The sequence below is a fragment of the Lithobates pipiens genome, unplaced genomic scaffold, assembly GCF_037356315.1.
Source record: "Lithobates pipiens isolate NorthernLeopardFrog02 unplaced genomic scaffold, aLitPip1_a1.2 Scaffold_18, whole genome shotgun sequence".
In the NCBI taxonomy this organism is placed as follows: domain Eukaryota; kingdom Metazoa; phylum Chordata; class Amphibia; order Anura; family Ranidae; genus Lithobates; species Lithobates pipiens.
Window position 1 is genome coordinate 205,881,337 of NW_027507758.1, and position 21,820 is coordinate 205,903,156.

General features: G+C 45.6%; 1 protein-coding gene across 3 annotated transcripts in view; it reads right to left on the reverse strand.

Moving 5' to 3' along the window:
* Nucleotides 1-460: 460 nt before the first annotated feature.
* SFT2D1 (SFT2 domain containing 1) overlaps nt 461-21,820 on the reverse strand; it is a 576,004-nt gene continuing 554,644 nt past the window's right edge. For all 3 annotated transcript variants that reach the window (XM_077486539.1, XM_077486538.1, XM_077486537.1), the window contains one exon: nt 461-1,601. In XM_077486539.1, the coding sequence (XP_077342665.1) occupies nt 1,562-1,601 (40 nt within the window). In that variant the 3' untranslated portion in view covers nt 461-1,561. The remainder of the gene's footprint in view (nt 1,602-21,820) is intronic.

Below are 21,820 nucleotides of genomic sequence, written 5' to 3' on the forward strand. Positions count from 1 at the left end.
GGGGCAGGACCCAGGTCCCCAAACACTTTTTATGACAATACCATGCATGTAAGCCTTAAAAATTAGCACTTTTGATTTCTCCCATAGACTTTTAAAGGGTGTTCCGCGGCTTTCAAATTTGTCGCAAACACCCCAAATTGTTTGCTGATCGGCGAACAGTCAAACTTATGTTCGACTCGAATATCGGGCTCATTCCTATTGCATAGTTACATAGATCCAGCAGGTACACCTACACCTTTGAAGGAACCGGTGAAGATGGAATGCTCTGTGGTGGCTAATCTGTCCTGGGCTTACTGTAGATTCCTCCAGAGAAGGTGGAAGAACTCTTGTGGGACAAGGAACTAAAACCTGATTTTGAAGAACAAAAGGAATGCTTAGGCGAGATGAAGAAAAGCAGAGACCTGCGCTGTCATTCCTTACCTTTGCACACCTGAAGCAAATGAGTACGCTTAAGCCTCTGTTACATACAGTACATATTTTTTATTGTCCAACAAAGAACCAAAAAGACTCTCTCCAACAATGAGCAGATGTAATAGGGTCCTCTTACATGCCAGCTAGCATTCAGTGCCACGTCACACAGGAAGTGTAATGTGACATTCATCTGGTCAACATAATCAATAAGCTGTCACCGAACTTCAACTGAGGGATTGTGACCAGTAAGCCAACGTGTGAGAGATGAGTGACTAAATCAGCAATGATTGAAGGGCAAAGTAGGCTAAAGGCTTAAAATAATAATGGCTTCCAAATTTTTTAACAGTGGAGTACTTAAAGGAGTGTCATTGATAGGGATGGTAAGAGCCTTATTAGGGTAAAATACTGGTGGGTCATCTACAGGTGAGTTAAACCTTTTTATTTAGGAAATCCTGTGAAAAAGGTATGGAGTGCCAGGAGTGCTTAGGGGCAAGGGATTACTTTGGGTGTATGCATGCTGTGTAAATAAAGTAACTGAATAAGGGGTGATGAAGAAACACCGTGGTGGAGTGTTTTGGTACATGGGAACATATGATGTGTAGCCAATCAATACTAGGGGGTTGCACGCAGTATATTTCAGTTGATGTAGAAACGCAATAAAGGGTATTTTTATACAAACTATGGTGATAACGTTTCTTTTCTTGTTTTTCTATTGAATTGCTTGGTCAGGATTTAACTCTATACTACACTAAACTACACTATGTTGAGGCATCCCACTACACACACAAGATTTTTATCTAGTATTTTGATTGGTCGCACAAAGTGATGTTTACATATGCTGGAACTTTCTTCAACAGATGTTTAATATTTAAAATTGTTAATTTCTTACCTATTTTTTTGTTAATGCAGATTAATGAAAAGTTTGTTAAAACTAGTATAAGGTTTGAAAAATTATCAAAAACATTGTGGAGTAATAATCCAGAACAGATGTAAGAGAATAGCTACAGCCAACATAACATGACAAATATTTTTGCTTTTGCAAGAACATGCATCCATTAAAAAAAAAAAAAAAAAAAAAAAAAAAAAACCTTGTTTACTGAAATCACAGATTTGTGCTTTGCACAAAAAGCGGTGTGAGAATGATCCGTCTTCAATTCAAACAGCTGGAAAAGCATTTAATAATGGCATCCCTTGGGGGAAGAGGGAGAGGAGAAGACATATTAGGCAAATACAATACCGTGTTAAATACTACTGTAGGTGCTCTTTATTTTGAATAAAAATAGCTTAGCTACATAAAGTGCACTTGGAATTAAACTCGCTGTAGATCCAAGGGGGACATGCAAGGGAAATAAAAAAAGGCACGTTAGCTTGCACATGATTGGATGATAAAATCAGAAGAGCTTACACTCGTTTCACATCTACCCCTTAGATTTAGAGTGCACTTGCAGTGCAAAGTGGATTTGCCTTGTAAATAACCCCCTATATTCGACCAAACAAATGTAAAGACAGCCATTAAGCACCATCATAGAGAAACAGCAAAATAATAGGATTTTTGTACTCACTGTGAAATCCTTTTCTCTGAAGTTCATTGAAGGACACAGCACCTTTAATCTTGACCTTAGGGTTATATCGCCATCTTCAGGAGAGGACTAGGCAGAACATGTAAAATCAGCAAAACTGCACAGTACCGCCCAGGGGGCAGTCCTACTGGCTATAACCCCTCACACTACTTCCAGCAGCTCAGTTTTTCAAAAAGCAGTACAAACATAGATAGGAGGGGTGGGTGTGCTGTGTCTATCAATGAACTTCAGAGAAAAGGATTTTATGGCGAGTACAAAAATCCTATTTTCTCTTTCGTTCATTGATGGACACAGCACCTTTAAGCTTGACCTTAGGGACGTCCCCAAGCAGTGTAAAAAAACGAGGGGTGGGAATAGCAAGAAAATAAACTCCACCCATACCAACCGGAACTCCTCAACAGAGGGTTGCAACCTTAAACAGCCACCTGCAAAACCTTGCGGCCGAAGCAAGTATCCGAAGATGCATTCACATCAACTTTGTAAAATTTAGTGAATGTGTGAACGGATGACCAGGTCGCCACCTGGGAAACGGACCCTTGATGCAGAAAAGCCCAGGAGGCACCAACTGCCCTGGTAGAATGTGCCGTGACCAGAAAGGGGGGCGCCCGCCCTCTTATGGCATAAGCCTGAACCACAATCTGTCTGATCTGCTGAGAAATGATGGCCGACAAGACCGCCAGGCCCTTCTTCGAACCAACCACTGATACAAACAGTGAGTCCAACCTCTAGAAAGGAGCTGTAGCAGATAGATACACCCACAGAGTCCGGACCACGTCCAAAGAATGCAAGGCAACCTCTTTTGGATGTGACGGTCGAGGACATAAGGATGGCAGCACAATGTCCTCATTTAGATGAAAGGCCAAAATAACCTTTGGAAGAACTTAAGACTGCGGACGCAGCACCGCCTTATTCTTGTGGAGTATCAAGTAGGGAGATTTGCATGACAAGGTCACTAACTCAGAAACCCTTGTGGCAGATGTAATAGCCACTAGAAAGGCTACTTTCTGAGAGAGTGCCAATAAAGGAATCTCCCTAATGTTTTCAAGCGGCAGTTTCTGAAGCACCGAGAGCACCAGATTCAAATCCCACAGAGGCAGCAGTGGTCGAACCGAGGGGCCACGTATTGCAACCCCTGAACAAACGTACTCCCCAATGATTGAGTCACCAAAGGTCGCTGAAAAAAGGCAGCCAAAGCTGATACCTGCCCCTTAATGCAAGTTTATGATCCACTCCTCGCTGCAAAAACAGAAGGACCCTGGAAACTGAATAAGTACGCCGACGCTACCCCATCTCCTCACACAAGGAGATGTTGGCCTTATACGTACAATGATAAATCTTTCGAGAAGATGACTTCCGTGCCCTTAGCATAGTGGAGATTACCGAATCAGACAGCCCTCTGTCCCTTAGCACCTGGCTTTCAACAGCCATACCGTTAAAACCAGAGATGGTAAAGCAGGAGGAAGTATCGGACCTTGCATCAAAATGAAAAGTGGGGCGTGCAAAATTATTCAGCCCCCGTGCGTTAATACTTTGTAGAGCCACCTTTTACTGCGATTACAGCTGCAAGTCGCTTGGGGTATGTCTCTATCAGTTTTGCACATCGAGAGACTGAAATTCTTGCCCATTCTTCCTTGCAAAACAGCTCGAGTTCAGTGAGGTTGAATGGAGAGCGTTTGTGAACAGCAGTTTTCAGCTCTTTCCACAGATTCTCGATTGGATTCAGGTCTGGACTTTGACTTGGCCATTCTAACACCTGGATACGTTTATTTGTGAACCATTCCTTTGAAGATTTTGCTGCATGTTTGGGATCATTGTCTTGTTGGAAGATAAATCTCCGTCCCAGTTTCAGGTCTTTTGCAGACTCCAACAGGTTTTCATCCAGAATGGTCCTGTATTTGGCTGCATCCATCTTCCCCTCAATTTAAACCATCTTCCCTGTCCTTGCTGAAGAAAAGCAAGCCCAAACCATGATGCTGCCACCACCATGCTTGACAGTGGGGATGGTGTGTTGAGGGTGATGAGCTGTGTTGCTTTTACGCCAAACATATTGTTTTGCATTGTGGGCAAAAAGTTCGATTTTGGTTTCACCTGACCAGAGCACCTTCTTCCACATGTTTGGTGTGTCTCCCAGGTGGCTTGTGGCAAACTTTAGACAAGGCTTTTTACGGATATCTTTGAGAAATGGCTTTCTTCTTGCCACTCTTCCATAAAGGCCAGATCTGTGCACTGTACGACTGATTGTTGTCCTATGGACAGACTCTCCTACCTCAGCTGTAGTTCTCTGCAGTTCATCCAGAGTGATCATGGGCCTCTTGGCTGCATCTCTGATCAGTCTTCTCCTTGTCTGAGCTGAAAGTTTAGAGGGACGGCCAGGTCTTGGTAGATTTGCAGTGGTCTGATACTCCTTCCATTTCAAAATGATTGCTTGCACAGTGCTCCTTGGGATGTTTAAAGCTTGGGAAATCTTTTTGTATCCAAATTCGGCTTTAAACTTCTCCACAACAGTATTACGGACCTGCCTGGTGTGTTCCTTGGTCTTCATGATGCTCTCTGCGCTTTCAACAGAACCCTGAGACTATCACAGAGCAGGTGCATTTATACAGAGACTTGATTACGCACAGGTGGATTCCATTTATCACCATCAGTCTTTTAGGACAACATTGGATCATTCAGAGATCCTCGCTGAACTTCTGGAGTGAGTTTGCTGCACTGAAAGTAAAGGGGCAAAATAATTTTGCACGCACCACTTTTCAGTTTTTTATTTGCTAAAAAAGTTTAAATTATCCAATAGATTTCGTTCCACTTCACAATTGTGTCCCACTTGTTGGTGATTCTTCACAAAAAATTTAAATTTTATATCTTTATGTTTGAAGGCTGAAATGTGGCAGAAGGTTGAAAAGTTCAAGGGGGCCGAATACTTTCGCAAGGCACTGTATATCATGTTCCCATTTTAATTTTACTGAATCTAATTTCCCCTTGCTATTAACCTGTTTACTTATTTGTCCATATAGTTCTGAAATGAATCCTTTAAGGACACTAGCCTGAGCTATACGTTGCAAAAGAGGGACTTCTTTCCAATACAGGGGTTGGTTTCTAAATTGAACTTTCAAAGCCTGACTCACCTGAAGATAAGTAAAGTATGTATTTTGCGGTATATTACATTCCCCTTTCAATACATCAAATTTTTTCAGTGTATTTCCCATGTATAGTCGCTGCAGTCTTTTTAATCCCTGTTTTTCCCAAACCTTGTTTTTCCTATTGGTAATAGTTCCTGCAGATTGCTATTATTCCAAATAGGGGTAAATATATTAAAACCACTGTATTTCATCACCTTTTTAATTGTTTTCCATATTTTAATAACCATTCTAGTTGTTGGATTCTTATAACTGAAGAGTTAGCCTCTAATGTTTCGACTATTGTGTCATGCAGTGCTCCCGTTGGTAAGATTTTCCCGTTAGGGGTCCCTCCATTTTGAATCCTCACAACCCATCAGATGTTGCAATTGTGAAGCATAATAATAATGCTCAGGATTGGGCAATGAAACCCCCCCCTTCCTCTATTGGGAGTTGTAAAGTGCGCAGCCTAATTCTAGCTTGCCCCCTTTTCCAGATTAATTCCCTAAATAAACTTTTTATTTTATTAACCCATTTTTTAGGTATCCACACTGGGGCGTTATGTAATAGGTACAGAAGTTGGGGCAGCCACACCATTTTTATCAAGCTACATCTGCCTGCTGTTGATAATGGCAACTGTTTCCAAATATAATTATTTTTTTTCCATCTAGCAAGTAGTGGGACAAGATTTTTATTTAAATATTGGTTGGGATCTCTTGTTATTATAATCCCCAAATATTTCAATGTATCTATAACTGCCAACTGGGGCAGAACAGGTATTATTGCTTCTTTAGTTATATCTATCGGAAGTAATTCAGACTTCGTCCAATTTATTTCCAACCCAGAAAACCCACCAAACGTTACCACCGTGCCCACTGCCCTCAATGAGTCCCCCGCATCTCCCAAGAGCAATAATATATCGTCCGCATATAACGCTATTTTCTCCTCACCCGTAGTTCTCTGAAAACCCATTATTTCTGTTTTTTTCTTATAGAGATAGCCAGGGGCTCCATCGACAGGGCAAAGAGCAAGGGGGACAATGGGCACCCTTGCCTTGTACCTCTTTCCAATTCTATCCTTTCTGACATTGCATTATTAACTTTTAATCTAGCAGTTGGCCTATCGTACAACATCCTGATCCACCTGATCATTGCTGGGCCAAATCCAAACTTCTCCAATACCCGCCACATATATCCTCATTCTACAGTATCAAATGCTTTAGTCACGTCCAGTGACAATATGGCTCTTGATCCCTCGTTTTCTGTTGGGGTTTGTAAATTTAAAAATACTCTCCTAATGTTTGTACTGGTAGACCTATTGGACATGAAACCATCTTGATCAGGATGAACCAGTTTAGATATATATTTATTTAGCCTCACTGCGATAACGTTGGCCAGAATTTTTGCATCTGCACATATCCACATCCTCCTCTAATTCTGAGGCGGAAGAAGCTCTCAGGAGGAGATCGTCCAGATAGCCCGCGATCCCGCGTTGTCACAGAAACGCCAATACTGGAGCCAGTACCTTGGTAAAGACTCGGGGGGCTGATGCCAGGCCAAAGGGAAGAGCCACAAATTGGTAATGGGCTTCCCCGCCTGCCAAACTGAGACATTTTTGATGCCGAAGGCATATGGGTATGTGCAGGTACGCATCCTGGATGTCTAAGGACGCTAGGGAGTCCCCTTGATGGAGTGCAGCGACTACTGAGTGAACCAATTCCATTCTGGACCTCTGCACTTTTACAAAGTGATTGAGGGCTTTCAAGTCCAAGATCGGATGTACCCCTTCCTTCTTGGGAACCACAAACAGATTTGAGTAGAATCCCTGGAAGAGTTCCAACTCCGGAACTGGTACAATCACCCCTTACCGCTCCCAACAGGGCCTCCCGGCAAACCGGGGATACGGGTATGCTGGAGGGGAAGAATGTGTTTGGTGGCCAAGAGAGAAACTATCTTGTAGCCTGTGGAAATCAGATCGCAGACCATTGGTTGGATAACCTGAAAACTCCCGAAGGCGACCCCCCCACCCGAGACATGGGTGGGGGCAAACCTTCATGCGGTAGCACTTTTGTTCGCAGGTTTGTTAAGCTTGCGGTTCCAGGGACGTTTTTGACCATCCGTGGGCGTCCTGTCGGGCTGGAGACATTTTGTTGAAGCACTGGGTGGACGAAAAAGCCGCTTGTGAGCGGAAAAAGAGGGCCCTTGCATACGGCGTGGCTCCTTAGCTTTCCTGGCCTGTGGGAGTAGAGCAGGGCTTGACAAATTTGCTTAGAATCTAGGAGCCAGCTGAAAAAATTAGGAGCCAGTTATTTAAATCCTCTGCCCAGCGCCCAGAACTGCATGTCTGGGGCATCGGACAATAAGAATTGCTCATGCCTGATGCCAAGAGAAAAAGACCATATTTAAAAAAAAAAAATCAACTTTTGTTTTGTTAAAAGATTTTGCAAATACGTTTTTTTCTCCTTCACTGATGTGCTTTGATAGGCTGCACTAATGGGCACTGATGGGGCGGCATTGAGGTTGGAACTGATGGGCACTGGCAGGTGGCATTGATGGGCACCAATAGGCAGCACTGAAGTGCCACTAATGGGAACTTGCAGGTGGCACTGATGGGCAGCATTGGCAGGTGCCACTAACTGGCATTGCCAGGCGACACTAACTGGCAGGTGGCACTGGATTGCACTGGCAGGTTGCACTGCTTGGCACTGGCGGGTGGCACTAAATGGCAGGTGGCATTGGCAGGTGGCACTAACTGGCATTGGCAGGTGGCACTGGATTGCACTGGCAGGTGGCACTGGCATGTGGCAATGGGTGGCACAGATTGGCAAGTGGCACTAACTGGCACTGGCATGTGGCACTGGATTGCACTGGCAGGTGGCACTAACTGGCAAGTGGCAGGTGGCACTGGCATTGGCAGGTGGCACTGGATTTGCACTGGCAGGTAGCACTGGCAGATGGCATTAGCATGTGGCACTGGCATTGGCAGGTGGCAATAACTGGCACTGGCAGGTGGCACTGGCAGATGGCATTAACTGGCATTGGCAGGTGGCACTGGATTACACTGGCAGGTGGCACCGGATGGCACTGCTTGGCACTGGCAGGTGGCACCAACTGGCAGATGGCACTAACTGGCATTGTCAGGTGGCACTGGATTGCACTGGCAGGTGGCAATGGGTGGCACAGATTGACAGGTGGCACATGTTGGCACTGGCAGATGGCACTAGCAGATGGCATTGGCAGATGGCACTAACTGGCACTGGCAGGTGGCACTGGATTGCACTGATGGATGGCACTTATTGGCACTAACTGGCACTGGCAAGTGGCACTAACTGGCACTGACAGATGGCAATACCTGGCAATGGCAGGTGGCACTGGATGGCACATGGCACTGACAGATGACATTGGCAGGTGGCAATGGGTGGCACTGGCAAGTGGCACTTTTTGGCACTGGCAGGTGGCACTAACTGGCATTGGCAGGTGGCACTATTGCACTGGCATGTGGCACTAACTGGTATTGGCAGGTGGCACTGGATGGCACTGCTTGGCACTGGCAGGTAGCACTGCTTGGCACTGGCAGGTGGCGCTGGCAAATGGCATTGGCAGGTGGCACTAACTGGCATTGGCAGGTGGCACTGGATTGCACTGGCAGGTGGCACTGGATTGCACTGATTGGCAAGTGACACTGGATTGCACTGATTGGCACTGGCAGGTGGCACTAACTTGCACTGAGTGGCAAGTGGCACTGGATTTCACTGGTTGGCACTGGCAGGTGGCACTAACTGGCACTGGCAGATGGCATTGGCAGGTGGCACTAACTGGCATTGGCAGGTGGCACTGTAGTGCACTGGCATGTGGCACTAACTGGTATTGGCAGGTGGCACTGGATGGCACTGGCAGGTTTCCCAGCCGATAGTGTAACTGTGAAACTGAATGCTCCCTGCAGTGCTGCACTGTGTGAAACTGTATGGAGAGAGAGAGGAGCTGACACATTCAGCGTGATGTCAGAGGTGGGCGGGACCCGGGGGTGGGCGGGACCCGGCAGCTATCCAGCCAATGATTGGGCTGCTTAAGAAAGGGGAGGGGCCACATACACGTACCGGCCTGCCCAGATCCCATCCCATTGGCTGGTGTTGGAAAGCAGGGTCCCGCCCACCCCGACATTCAGCCTCAATTTTGACAGCTCCTCTCTACACACAGTTTCACACACTGTGGCACTGCTCTGCCAACAGTGTGTGGAGAAGGAGGGGGATGTCAGAGGCTGCTGAGCCGCTCTCTTCCTGCTCCATCCCGAATACCAGACAGTGCTCTGTGTCTGGAGGCACCAGACACAAAGCAACAGAGGCACCTGTCAGTGACAAAAACCCAGGCGCCAGGGCACAATTTCTAGTCGCAATGGCGACCTGGCGCCTGGGATTTGTCGAGCCCTGGAGTAGAGTACTCTTACCACCAGTGGAATTTTTTAAAATAAAGTCATCCAACGAGGCTCCAAAGAGCCAGTCGCCAAGGAAGGGAAGATCCGTCAGGGCTTTCTTGGATGCCTGATCAGCAGACCAGCATTTTAACCAAATCAGGCGCCTCAGCACCACAGCTGACACTGAAGCCCTGGATAACAGAGGGAGAGTATCCAGGGCCGTGTCACAGACGTGCTTAAAACCTTGCACTAGTTGGTCTGCTAGTTCCACGCAGACAAGAGAGGTCTGTTGCTCTCCCAACTCGCGGTGCAAAACTTTTGCCCACCAGTGCGGATGCCAGTACAGGTTGCACGGCTGACCCCACAACCGTAAACAAGGAATGAGCCTTGGCCTTCCTATCCGTGGGTTCCTTGAATGCAGGAGTCCCCTCAACAGGGATCCTTTATTTAACCTGGATACTGGGGGGTCCACAACCAGAGGAGCCGACCATTTTTTGAGAAGGCTTTCCTCAAAGGGGTAGCGCACCTCCATGTATTTGGAGACCGAAAAGGTCCGTTGCGGGTGACCCCATTCCTTGAAAATGAACGTGTCAAAATAAGTCAGATACGGGAACACCTTAGGTGAACGTGCTGGCTTGTGGGACCCAAAAGGGACCAGGACATCAGCAGAGGGATCTGCTGGCTCCCGAATCTTCAGGGTATCACGCACAGCTGTGAAAAGTACTCCAACTAGCGCTTTATCGCACACGGACCGGGACGGGGACTCATATTCACTGTCCGAACGGTCCTGGTCAGCTTCATCTAAAAAAACAGAGCAGGGGTCACCGGCCTCAGCAGGACCTGAGTTTGCGTCAGAGCTCTCCCCAGAGAACGGGGGGCAGGGGCCGCTTTTTAGCACCGTTCTTCCCACGTATGGCCTCTATTTTGGCAACGAACGAATTGAGGACCGCCGTAAGGGTGTCCATAGGGACCGCACATTCCGCAGGTGACCCGGTTGCAATTGCCTGGATTTCGGGGGAATAAACACCAGTTTCTGAAGCCATGCTGACCCTACCCTGTCTGCCACCTGAAGGGGACTTAGGACAGTGACAGTCCCACCTTCCTGCTGCCACTGGCTATGGGACTCTAACCCGCTGGACTCACCACCCTGGGCCGATCCGCGCTGTATTACTGCAATACCTGAAGATCCCCAGCGCTCCCAGATGCAGAGATAGCAGAAAACTGTCGGTGGCCGACTGGTCGCACGATCGGTGAACGATCTGTGGGTGATCAAACACACATGTTCAGAACACAGGAAAACCTTCCCAGCACCCTGTGATGACCAAACAGGAAGCAGAGGGCACAGAGGCAGCTGCTGGAGCACAAAAACGTGGTCCGACTACAAGAAAATGGCCGCTGATGTTCTTAATATGGAATCACCAGGAAAATGGCCGACTGAAGCCAGAAGCCAGTCTGACCCTTGCCCATACTTAAAATGGCCACCGAACAGTGCTATGAGGGACAAGACAGAACATATGGCAGGCACAGCCCTGCACCAACACAGGGGCATGACTACACAGGAATCCAGCGGGACTAAGCTTCAGGACCCAGCACAGCTAAAACCCCCAGGTGAGAGCCCATACACACACACAGCGCTCAGCACATGTAAAGCCCCTCTCAGTAAGGGGGGAAATTAGGGAGTTAGGGACCAGGGAGAGAAGAGAGGGGGTGAGGGTGCCCCGAATCGACCTCCCAGGGAATGCCCAGCTGCTCCACCCTGCCAGGCAGGGAGAGCTGTACTTACCAGCTCTGAAGCTGGGAGACATTCCACGGTAGTCAGCTCCTGATCAGTGCAGGGAATACTGTGGCATACTGTGACGCAGATATCAGTAGCCCGGTCATATGTATGCCCCAGAGCATAAAGCTCACCGACCACCTCTGGAGCTGAGGTATGTTGTGGCCTGACAAGCCTTAGCTGCGACCTGCACCCGCTCGATGGCCGGACTGGGGAGACTACAAGGATATAGTGAACCAGCCTGTCACCCAGCCGGCTGTTGACAGAAGATCACAGGATCATTCATCTTGCGCAAAAAGCCAAGCTTCTGCATAAAAAAACACGGACCTATGGGCCCGCAGGGTTCCTAGGTCTATCTCCTTCACTAGACAAGAAAAAAACTGAGTTCTGCCTGAGCAGGCTGTGGGGCTGTAGACTAGGGACCGCCCCATGGGCGGAACTAAAAGTTCTCAAGTGTGATATAACAACTTGCCTAGTATCTCCAGTGATAGGGCTAACAACCCATTTTGTTACAGAGAGGAGCTGTGTCGGTCGGTGAATATAAGAGAAATACATCCGGATGCAGCGACCATTCCCCCTGGTCCAGCAGCTGACAACTTAGGTAGTCTGCCTGCTAGTTTTCTACGCCTGGAATGTCTATGGCCAACAGAGCCGGCACGTGCCGCTCTGCCCACTGCAGGATGTGAGCAACCTCCAGTGCTGCAGCCAAGCTCCTTGTCCCTCCTTGATGGTTGACATACGCCATCGCCGTGGTGTTGTCTGACTGGATCCTGACCGGACACCCCTGCAACCTCTGTGACCATGTGGAGAGGAACTGCCTGATCGCCTGAAGCTCCAGCACATTGGTCGGCAGGCGGGATTCTTCTTGCGTCCAGGGACCCTGGGCCGACTGTACGCCCCAAACTCCCCCCAGCCGGTCAGGTTGGCATCCGTTGTGATCACCGTCCAATGAAGAGGAAGGAACAACTTCCCGGACCGAAGGGTCGGAAGACCTTAGCCACCAGAGAAGAGACTCCCTGACTACCTGGCTCACCCGAATTTGACAATCCAAGGATGTTGGAGATTTATCCCATTTGGACAGGATCTCTTTCTGCAAGACTCGAGTGTGGAATTAAGCATACGGTACCGCCTCGAAAGTGGCTACCATGAGACCCAGAACTCGCATGCAAAAACAGAGCAACGACCACCTGCGGGACACCAACAACTCCACCGCAGCTTGAAGAGTCTGCAGCTTGTCTGAAGGAAGACTCGTGTCTGAGGAGTCCAGAATCAAGACCAGTTACTCCAGGTGTTGAGTCGGCACCAACACCGACTTCAGGAGGTTCAGTACCCAACCAAACTCCAGAAGAATCTTTATGGTGATCGCCACATCCTCCCTTAATTCTGCAGTGGAAACTGCTCTCAGAAGGAGGTCATCCAGGTAACCCATGATTTGTGATCCTTCGTTGCCTTAGCAATGCCAGAATTGGGGCTAGCACCTTGGTGCCAACGCTAGGCCAAAAGGGAGAGCTACAAATTGGTAGTGCTCGCTCCCAACCGCAAATCACAGAAACCTCTGATGCCTGACACAGAGTCCAAGGACGCCAAGAAATCCCCCTGATGGAGTACAGCGACCACAGAGTGAACCGATTCCATCCTGAACCTTTGTACTTTCACAAAGCCGTTGAGGGTCTTGAGATCCAGGACCGGGCGGACCCCTTCCTTCTTTGGGACTACAAACAGATGATTGGAGTAGAATCCCTGAAACCTTTCTGCGTCAGCACAGGTTCTATCGCAGGTCCTGTACTGCCCCAAACAGGGCTTCCCGACAACCTGGAAGAAGATGAAGGTTGGAGGGAAAGAATCTGTTTGGTGGACAAGAAATAAACTATCTTATATCCTGATGAAACCAGTTTGCAGACCCACTGGTCGCAAAGGAGGAAGGTCCACCGGGCTGCAAACTCCCAAAGGTGACCCCCCACCCGAGAGTCGGGCAAACCTCAATGCAGCAACAGATTTGCTCGCAGGTTTGTTTGGCATGCAAAACCAGGGACGCTTTTGTCCCTCAGCGGGCACCTTTTCGGACTGGGAACGCTTACCTGCCAATCCGGGCGGACGAAAAATCTGCTTCTGAGTGGAAAAGGAAAAATCTGCTTCTGAGCAGAAAAGGAGGGCCCCTGCCTATGGCGTGGCTCCTAGCCCTTCCTGGACTTTGGGAGCAAAGTACTCTTTCCCCCGGTAACATTCTTAATAATGTCATCCAGCGAGGCTCCAAACAGCCTCTCCCACTGGAAGGGCAAATACGCCAGTACTTTCTTAGATGCCTGGTCCGTAAACCAGCATTTTAGCCAAATCAGGCGACGTAGCACCACAGCTGATACTGAGGCTCTAGAAAGCAAGGGGGCAGTATCTAAGGCCGCATCAAAGACATACTTCAGGCCCTGCACCAACTGGTCTGCCAGTTCCACGCAGACTGAGGAAACCTGTTGTCTCTCCAACTCACGATGCAACAATTTAGTCCATTCAGTAAGCATCTGTGACACCAGTGCCGTGGCTAACACTGGCCGCAATGCTGACCCCACCACCATAAACATGGACTGGGCAACCGACTCGGCCCTTGTGTCGGCAGGATCCTTGAAAGCAGGGGTCCCTTCCACCGGAATCGTGGTTACCTTATTTTTAACCTGGATACCGGCTGGTCAACACTTGGAGATGTCAATTTTTTCAGGAAACTCTCCTCAAAGGGGTAACGCACCGCCATCAGTCTAGGGTCCGAAAAGGCCCGCTGCGGGCTTCCCCACTCCTTGTAAATAAACGTATCAAAATAAGTTAGGTAGGGAAACACCTTAGCAGTGTGGGTCGGCTTGTGGGACCCAAAAGGGACTGACACCTCTGTAGATGCCCCCGCAGTATCCTCCATTTTTAGGGTATCCCACACCGCTGTGATAAGTGCTCCTACTATCGCTTTTTCCTGCGCTGACCCAGACACGGAGTCATCCTCACTGTCCGAATGGTCCTGGTCCGCATCCTCTGAAATGTCAGAACAGAGGCCACCTGTGCCCGCACGCCACTTCAACCCTGGCAACAAAGGACTCTAGGAAAGCCGACAGTGTCCATAGGCACCACAAGTGCAGGGGACCCAGTTGCAATAGCAGGGATGTCTGGGGAAGAAGTGCCAGCTTCTGCCGAAATGCTGACCCACTCTCGCCTGTCACCACTAGGTACCTTAGGCAAGCCACCCAAAATGCCCACCCTCCTAGCTGCCACAGACTGAGGGGCCCCCGCAGGACTCACCAGCCCGACCCAGGTACTGCGCTGTGCTAATGCCATCCGCTCTCCCCTGTGCCAGCCACGAGGTGTACTGTGTAAGTTTCGCACTGTTCCAAAATGAACCAGCCACCCAGCGCTAGGGTAGAACAAACTGAGGCTATTAGAAAATGGCCGCTGGCTGCCTCAGGAAAAAATGTCTGAGAGCGCTGGGATAATGGTTGATTAAGAAAACTGTCCGTGGCTAGAGGAAAATGGCCGCAATTTGCGCAGGGGTCAGCCCACATGGCATACATACAGATACCCCAACCATGTCTTAAAACCAGGGAAAAAGACGAGCGGATCACCAACTGCCCAGCGCAGCCCCCTGCCAGGACCCAGAGCACCCCGGCGCGGTACATGTACCGCACCCCCTATACCCAGTCACACAGTAGCCCATAGCATGGGGAGGGACAGGGTGAGAAGGGAAGGGACAGGGAGAGAAGAAAGGGAGAGTGAGAGACCCCCTAGTCAACCTCCCAGGTAATGCCCAGCTGCTCCATCCTGCCGAGACAGGTGGAACCATACTTACCCCTCCTGCAGGGACTGCTGGACGCATTCAATGGACAGACCCATCACCCGAGCAGTATGGGGTGGCTGTCGGCCACGGCACACTAACACAGACTGCAGTAGCCGGGCCATATGTGTGCCCTGGAGCATATAGCTCACTGGTCAACCCTAGATCAGACAGGGCATGTTGTGGCCAACCTAGCGTGTAGTTAAGGTCTGCTCACGCTCGATGGCCAGGCTGGGGAGACTATCAGGATCTATATTATCCAGCCTGTCACTCAGCGCTGCTGTTGATTGTAGATCACAGGAATCAAAAAGCAGAAAAAATAAAAAATTTCCCAGGACCAATGGTCCCCACCGGGAGGCCTTTCTACACTAAGCAGAAAAAACGGAGCTTCTGGAAGGAGAGTGAGGGGTTATAGCCAGTAGGACTGCTCCCTAGGTGTACTGGGTACTGTGCAGTTTTGCTGTTTTTACATGTTCTGCCTAGTCCTCTCCTGAAGATGGCGATATAACCCGAAAGTCAAGGTGAAAGGTGCTGTGCCAGTCAATGAACGAAAGAGAAACCAGATTTTCTAGGGAAAGAGAATAAAGTCTAAACAGTCCTAGAGAAACCAGGGAACAGAAAGAAGTTATTATTTATTATTTATTTCTAAACTTTCAACTTTCTTTGACTATTGAGTAGAAAAAGGTTATTTTGTGCTGGGTACTGCTGGGGAGATTTCCAGGAAAAAATAAAAAGGAAGCCTCTCCAAAGTGAACGGATTTATAGTTTTAGCTGTGACAGGAACAGTTTCCCCAATGGAGGATTTTTCCCTCAACAAGAAAAACAAAGGGATGAACCTACCCAGTGAGGTCACAGACAGCAATTCAGGCCCCAATCACATCTGGCATTTTAAAATTTCGGGAAGACTCACTGCAAATCTGTCTGCGATTCCAAATCGCATTGCAATTAGAGGTCGACCGATATATCGGCCGGCCGATATTTGGCGTTTTTTAATTAATCGGCATTGGTCGATTGTGCTGTTATGTTTGATGATATATTCAGCGCGACTTGCAAATGACTTCAGTAATAGAAGTCAGTGCAAGTTGCCTGGAGACTTGAGTGAAGCTACTTGTCTCCTCTCTGGGCAGTCTGCCAAGAAAAGATCAAAAAGATACAATGTTTACACTTGAATGAATGAACTCAACTCTCTGTGTAGAGTTCTCAGTTTAACCATTTAAAGACTAAATCTTTTTTGACACTTGATGCTTACAAATAAAAATCCTGTATTTTCTGCTAGAAATTCACATAGAACCCCCAAATCTTATATATATTTTTTAGCAGAGATCCTAGGGAATAAAATAGCGGTTGTTGCAATATTTTATGTCACACGGTATTTGCGCAGCAGTCTTTCAAACTCAATTTTTTGGGGAAAAAATACACAGATTAAAAAAAAAAAAAACAGTAAAGTTAGCACATTTTTTTTTTCATCCAAAAGTTTTGATTACCTGTTTTTGTGTAATATATATAAATTTTTATATATATATATATATATATATATATATATATATATATATATTTTTTTTTTTTTTTTTTTTTTTTTCATTCTAAATTATACATACAAGTGATGCGCTACCTGAACTAGATATAAATATAAATATAAAGAGCCTAGTACTGGAAAAGTTAAAATCTAACTATAAATCAACTAACCTAAAATAAAAGTTAAGGTGTCTTGTGCTAGTGTATTCTAAAACTTGAATTCCAGAAATCGTATGTTTATATATCAACATAAGTAACTAAGCAAAAGGAAAAAATATTCCATAAAGTGCAAATGTTAAAACGTGCAATTCGTAATGCATGAACAAATGATAAAATACAGTCTATAGTGAAATTAGATAAAGTGCCAGTGATAATTAGTTCCGTAATCTTCTTGAAAATAAAAAAGTTATTAAATATATATATAAGACAGTCTATATAAAAGCTGCAATAGGTGCTCAGTGACTTGTTCAGTGCTTCTCAAAAAAGGAAAATAGGTGCCAGCAATCGTGTTGTAATTTCTGTGTCTCCAGTATACACGGCACACTAGGTGAAATGGCCCCTTACCTTACTGCTGTAAGGTAAACAGCAAATCAAGCAGCAAAAACAGGGGTGCAGGGATTCTATCCCAATTCCTAGCAGGTGGATCTTGGTCCCCTCAGGTAGGTATTTTTCCTCTCAGATAGTTTCCATATAGGTCTTTAGCTTCAGTATAGCTCCCAGAGGTCTCATAGGAAAGATAGAGGTACACTCGGATGGTGAAGTACGTTCGTAAAATTTATTGTAACGAAATATAAAAAGAGGTACTCACAAACATACGATAAAATACAGCATTAAAAACGGACGAGCAATCCGCTCGTGTATGCGAACGTCACTTCCGGTATCCTCGTTCCGACGCGTATCGTCACTGGTCACGTGACTTCATCAGGGAATGGGATACTCTAGTACGGAAGTGTCTTTTATATGCACGTGTATGGCGGCCATTTTACTGAAGTCTCCCATAAGATAACATTGGCACCGCCATCTTTTTGGAGTCTTCCATAGGCTAACATGGTGCAGCCATCTTTTAGGAGTCAGTCTCCACCCAGCATCATTTTCCACATATCTAAGCTACACCCGCGGCCATTTTTCGTTGGTCCAGGTTAGCAGCTATTTCTATACAAGGGTTATTTATCAAATGTCATAGGTCACGTTAGTATTATAGCCCCATATTTTACACTAACAATTATCTAAAACCGTTCTTTAAAATAGTATATATAGATTTATAAAACAAATGGTAAGGTAACATTTTATCTCATGGTTAGTATATATTAGCACTATATTGCCCCTCGATATAATGCCCCTTTTTGTCAGGAACCGGAAATGGCGTTCAAAGTGGACCCAGAATGGTTCATTTATACTATCACAATACATAAAATAGTTTTACAGACATGTGAGTTAAATATAATATAAAATGAGTATTGCAAGATCATTACATTAAAACAAGTATCAAATCTAAAACCAAGTTAAGAGATATAAAAATAAGTAAAAATATGTGTTTTTTTAAAAGTCGCTGATAAAGCAGTTTAAGTCAAAATCAATGTTCAAGCCTTGGGGGGTAAATGTGTCCAGAATAAAAATCCACTTAGATTCTGCTTGACTGAGTGTCCTAACTTTGTGGCCCCCCCTCCAGTGTTTCTTATATGGTTCTATACCCCAAAAGGTCAAATGAGTGGGGTCTTTATTATGGTGGGTACTAAAGTGTCTGGATACACTATGCTTATCAAAGCCGCTAATAATGTTCTTTACATGTTCTTTTATTCTTACTCTCAGCGGTCTTTTGGTTCGCCCAACATATTGTAAGCCGCAACTACACTGTAAAGCATAAACAGCTCCCTTGGTGTTGCAGCATATGAAATCCTTAATGTTATATGTGTTTCCCGTACTTGTAGAGGTGAAATTGAATTTCTTTTCGACCGGCTTTTTTACTCTTGTGCACGCATAACAGCGTCTACAGGGAAAAAATCCCTTGCCTGTAAAGAACGTTAAGCCATTATAGGGAGGGTCGGGGATGTTTTTTACTATCTTATCCCTTAAGGTTGGTGCTCTTTTATAAATGAATCGTGGATGTTGCGGTAGGATTTCCTGCAGGTGTATGTCTGACCTTAGTATGTGCCAATGCTTTTTAATCATTTTCTCGATCTTCTTATGTTGCATATTATAATTCAATATTATTGGTACTCCATCAAGTGATGGAGTACCAATAATATTGAATTATAATATGCAACATAAGAAGATCGAGAAAATGATTAAAAAGCATTGGCACATACTAAGGTCAGACATACACCTGCAGGAAATCCTACCGCAACATCCACGATTCATTTATAAAAGAGCACCAACCTTAAGGGATAAGATAGTAAAAAACATCCCCGACCCTCCCTATAATGGCTTAACGTTCTTTACAGGCAAGGGATTTTTTCCCTGTAGACGCTGTTATGCGTGCACAAGAGTAAAAAAGCCGGTCGAAAAGAAATTCAATTTCACCTCTACAAGTACGGGAAACACATATAACATTAAGGATTTCATATGCTGCAACACCAAGGGAGCTGTTTATGCTTTACAGTGTAGTTGCGGCTTACAATATGTTGGGCGAACCAAAAGACCGCTGAGAGTAAGAATAAAAGAACATGTAAAGAACATTATTAGCGGCTTTGATAAGCATAGTGTATCCAGACACTTTAGTACCCACCATAATAAAGACCCCACTCATTTGACCTTTTGGGGTATAGAACCATATAAGAAACACTGGAGGGGGGGCCACAAAGTTAGGACACTCAGTCAAGCAGAATCTAAGTGGATTTTTATTCTGGACACATTTACCCCCCAAGGCTTGAACATTGATTTTGACTTAAACTGCTTTATCAGCGACTTTTAAAAAAACACATATTTTTACTTATTTTTATATCTCTTAACTTGGTTTTAGATTTGATACTTGTTTTAATGTAATGATCTTGCAATACTCATTTTATATTATATTTAACTCACATGTCTGTAAAACTATTTTATGTATTGTGATAGTATAAATGAACCATTCTGGGTCCACTTTGAACGCCATTTCCGGTTCCTGACAAAAAGGGGCATTATATCGAGGGGCAATATAGTGCTAATATATACTAACCATGAGATAAAATGTTACCTTACCATTTGTTTTATAAATCTATATATACTATTTTAAAGAACGGTTTTAGATAATTGTTAGTGTAAAATATGGGGCTATAATACTAACGTGACCTATGACATTTGATAAATAACCCTTGTATAGAAATAGCTGCTAACCTGGACCAACGAAAAATGGCCGCGGGTGTAGCTTAGATATGTGGAAAATGATGCTGGGTGGAGACTGACTCCTAAAAGATGGCTGCACCATGTTAGCCTATGGAAGACTCCAAAAAGATGGCGGTGCCAATGTTATCTTATGGGAGACTTCAGTAAAATGGCCGCCATACACGTGCATATAAAAGACACTTCCGTACTAGAGTATCCCATTCCCTGATGAAGTCACGTGACCAGTGACGATACGCGTCGGAACGAGGATACCGGAAGTGACGTTCGCATACACGAGCGGATTGCTCGTCCGTTTTTAATGCTGTATTTTATCGTATGTTTGTGAGTACCTCTTTTTATATTTCGTTACAATAAATTTTACGAACGTACTTCACCATCCGAGTGTACCTCTATCTTTCCTATGAGACCTCTGGGAGCTATACTGAAGCTAAAGACCTATATGGAAACTATCTGAGAGGAAAAATACCTACCTGAGGGGACCAAGATCCACCTGCTAGGAATTGGGATAGAATCCCTGCACCCCTGTTTTTGCTGCTTGATTTGCTGTTTACCTTACAGCAGTAAGGTAAGGGGCCATTTCACCTAGTGTGCCGTGTATACTGGAGACACAGAAATTACAACACGATTGCTGGCACCTATTTTCCTTTTTTGAGAAGCACTGAACAAGTCACTGAGCACCTATTGCAGCTTTTATATAGACTGTCTTATATATATATTTAATAACTTTTTTATTTTCAAGAAGATTACGGAACTAATTATCACTGGCACTTTATCTAATTTCACTATAGACTGTATTTTATCATTTGTTCATGCATTACGAATTGCACGTTTTAACATTTGCACTTTATGGAATATTTTTTCCTTTTGCTTAGTTACTTATGTTGATATATAAACATACGATTTCTGGAATTCAAGTTTTAGAATACACTAGCACAAGACACCTTAACTTTTATTTTAGGTTAGTTGATTTATAGTTAGATTTTAACTTTTCCAGTACTAGGCTCTTTATATTTATATTTATATCTAGTTCAGGTAGCGCAACACCATCTGTTTGATTTTCACTTTTATTATCTGGGGGTTAGGGTTCATACCCCTGTCGGTAGTTTGCTGCAACCTACCCTTTTAAATAGTTTAGGCCCTTGACGACAGCGCGGGGATACCCTAAACCAATATACATACAAGTGAACTGTTTGGATGTTTGTTTTGTTTAATAAATGTAAGAAATTTTCTGTATCACTTAAGGCTGCTTTCACACTGGAGCGAGCAGGCGTTGACGGTAAAACGCTGCCAGTTTTAGCGGGACACTTATAATCCAGCTAGCGGCCCAGGAAGGGGTTAAATGTGCCCGTGAAGCGCCGCTGCCAAATCGCATTGCAGGTGCTTCGGCAGCGGTGCCCATTCATTTCAATGGGCAGGAGTGGTGGAGGAGCGGTATACACCACTCGAAAGATGCTGCTTGCAGGACTTTTTTTTAACGTCCTGCCAGCGCATCTCCTCAGTGTGAAAGCACTTGGGGCTTCCAAACAGACTGCAGGGGAGCCGTTTTGCAGGCACTTTACAGGCGCTATTTTAAAGCGCCTGAAAAAAGCCCCAGTGGGAAAGGTATGAGATGAAGGGAAAAAAATAAATAATCGGCCTAACATATCGGCCCAAAAAAATCGGCATCATATATCGGCCATCGGCCGTGGCAATTTCTAAATATCGGTATCGGCATCGGCCAGAGAAAAACCCATATCGGTCGACCTCTAATTGCAATAGTGGCAAAACACACTGTGTGAGTGGCATTCAATTTTAATGTCACTTAAACACAGTGCAGTTTTGACGCAATAAATCATGCATGAATCACATCAAACTGCATTGCGTGAAGATGGTCGCCTAAAAGAAGCTCCTATTT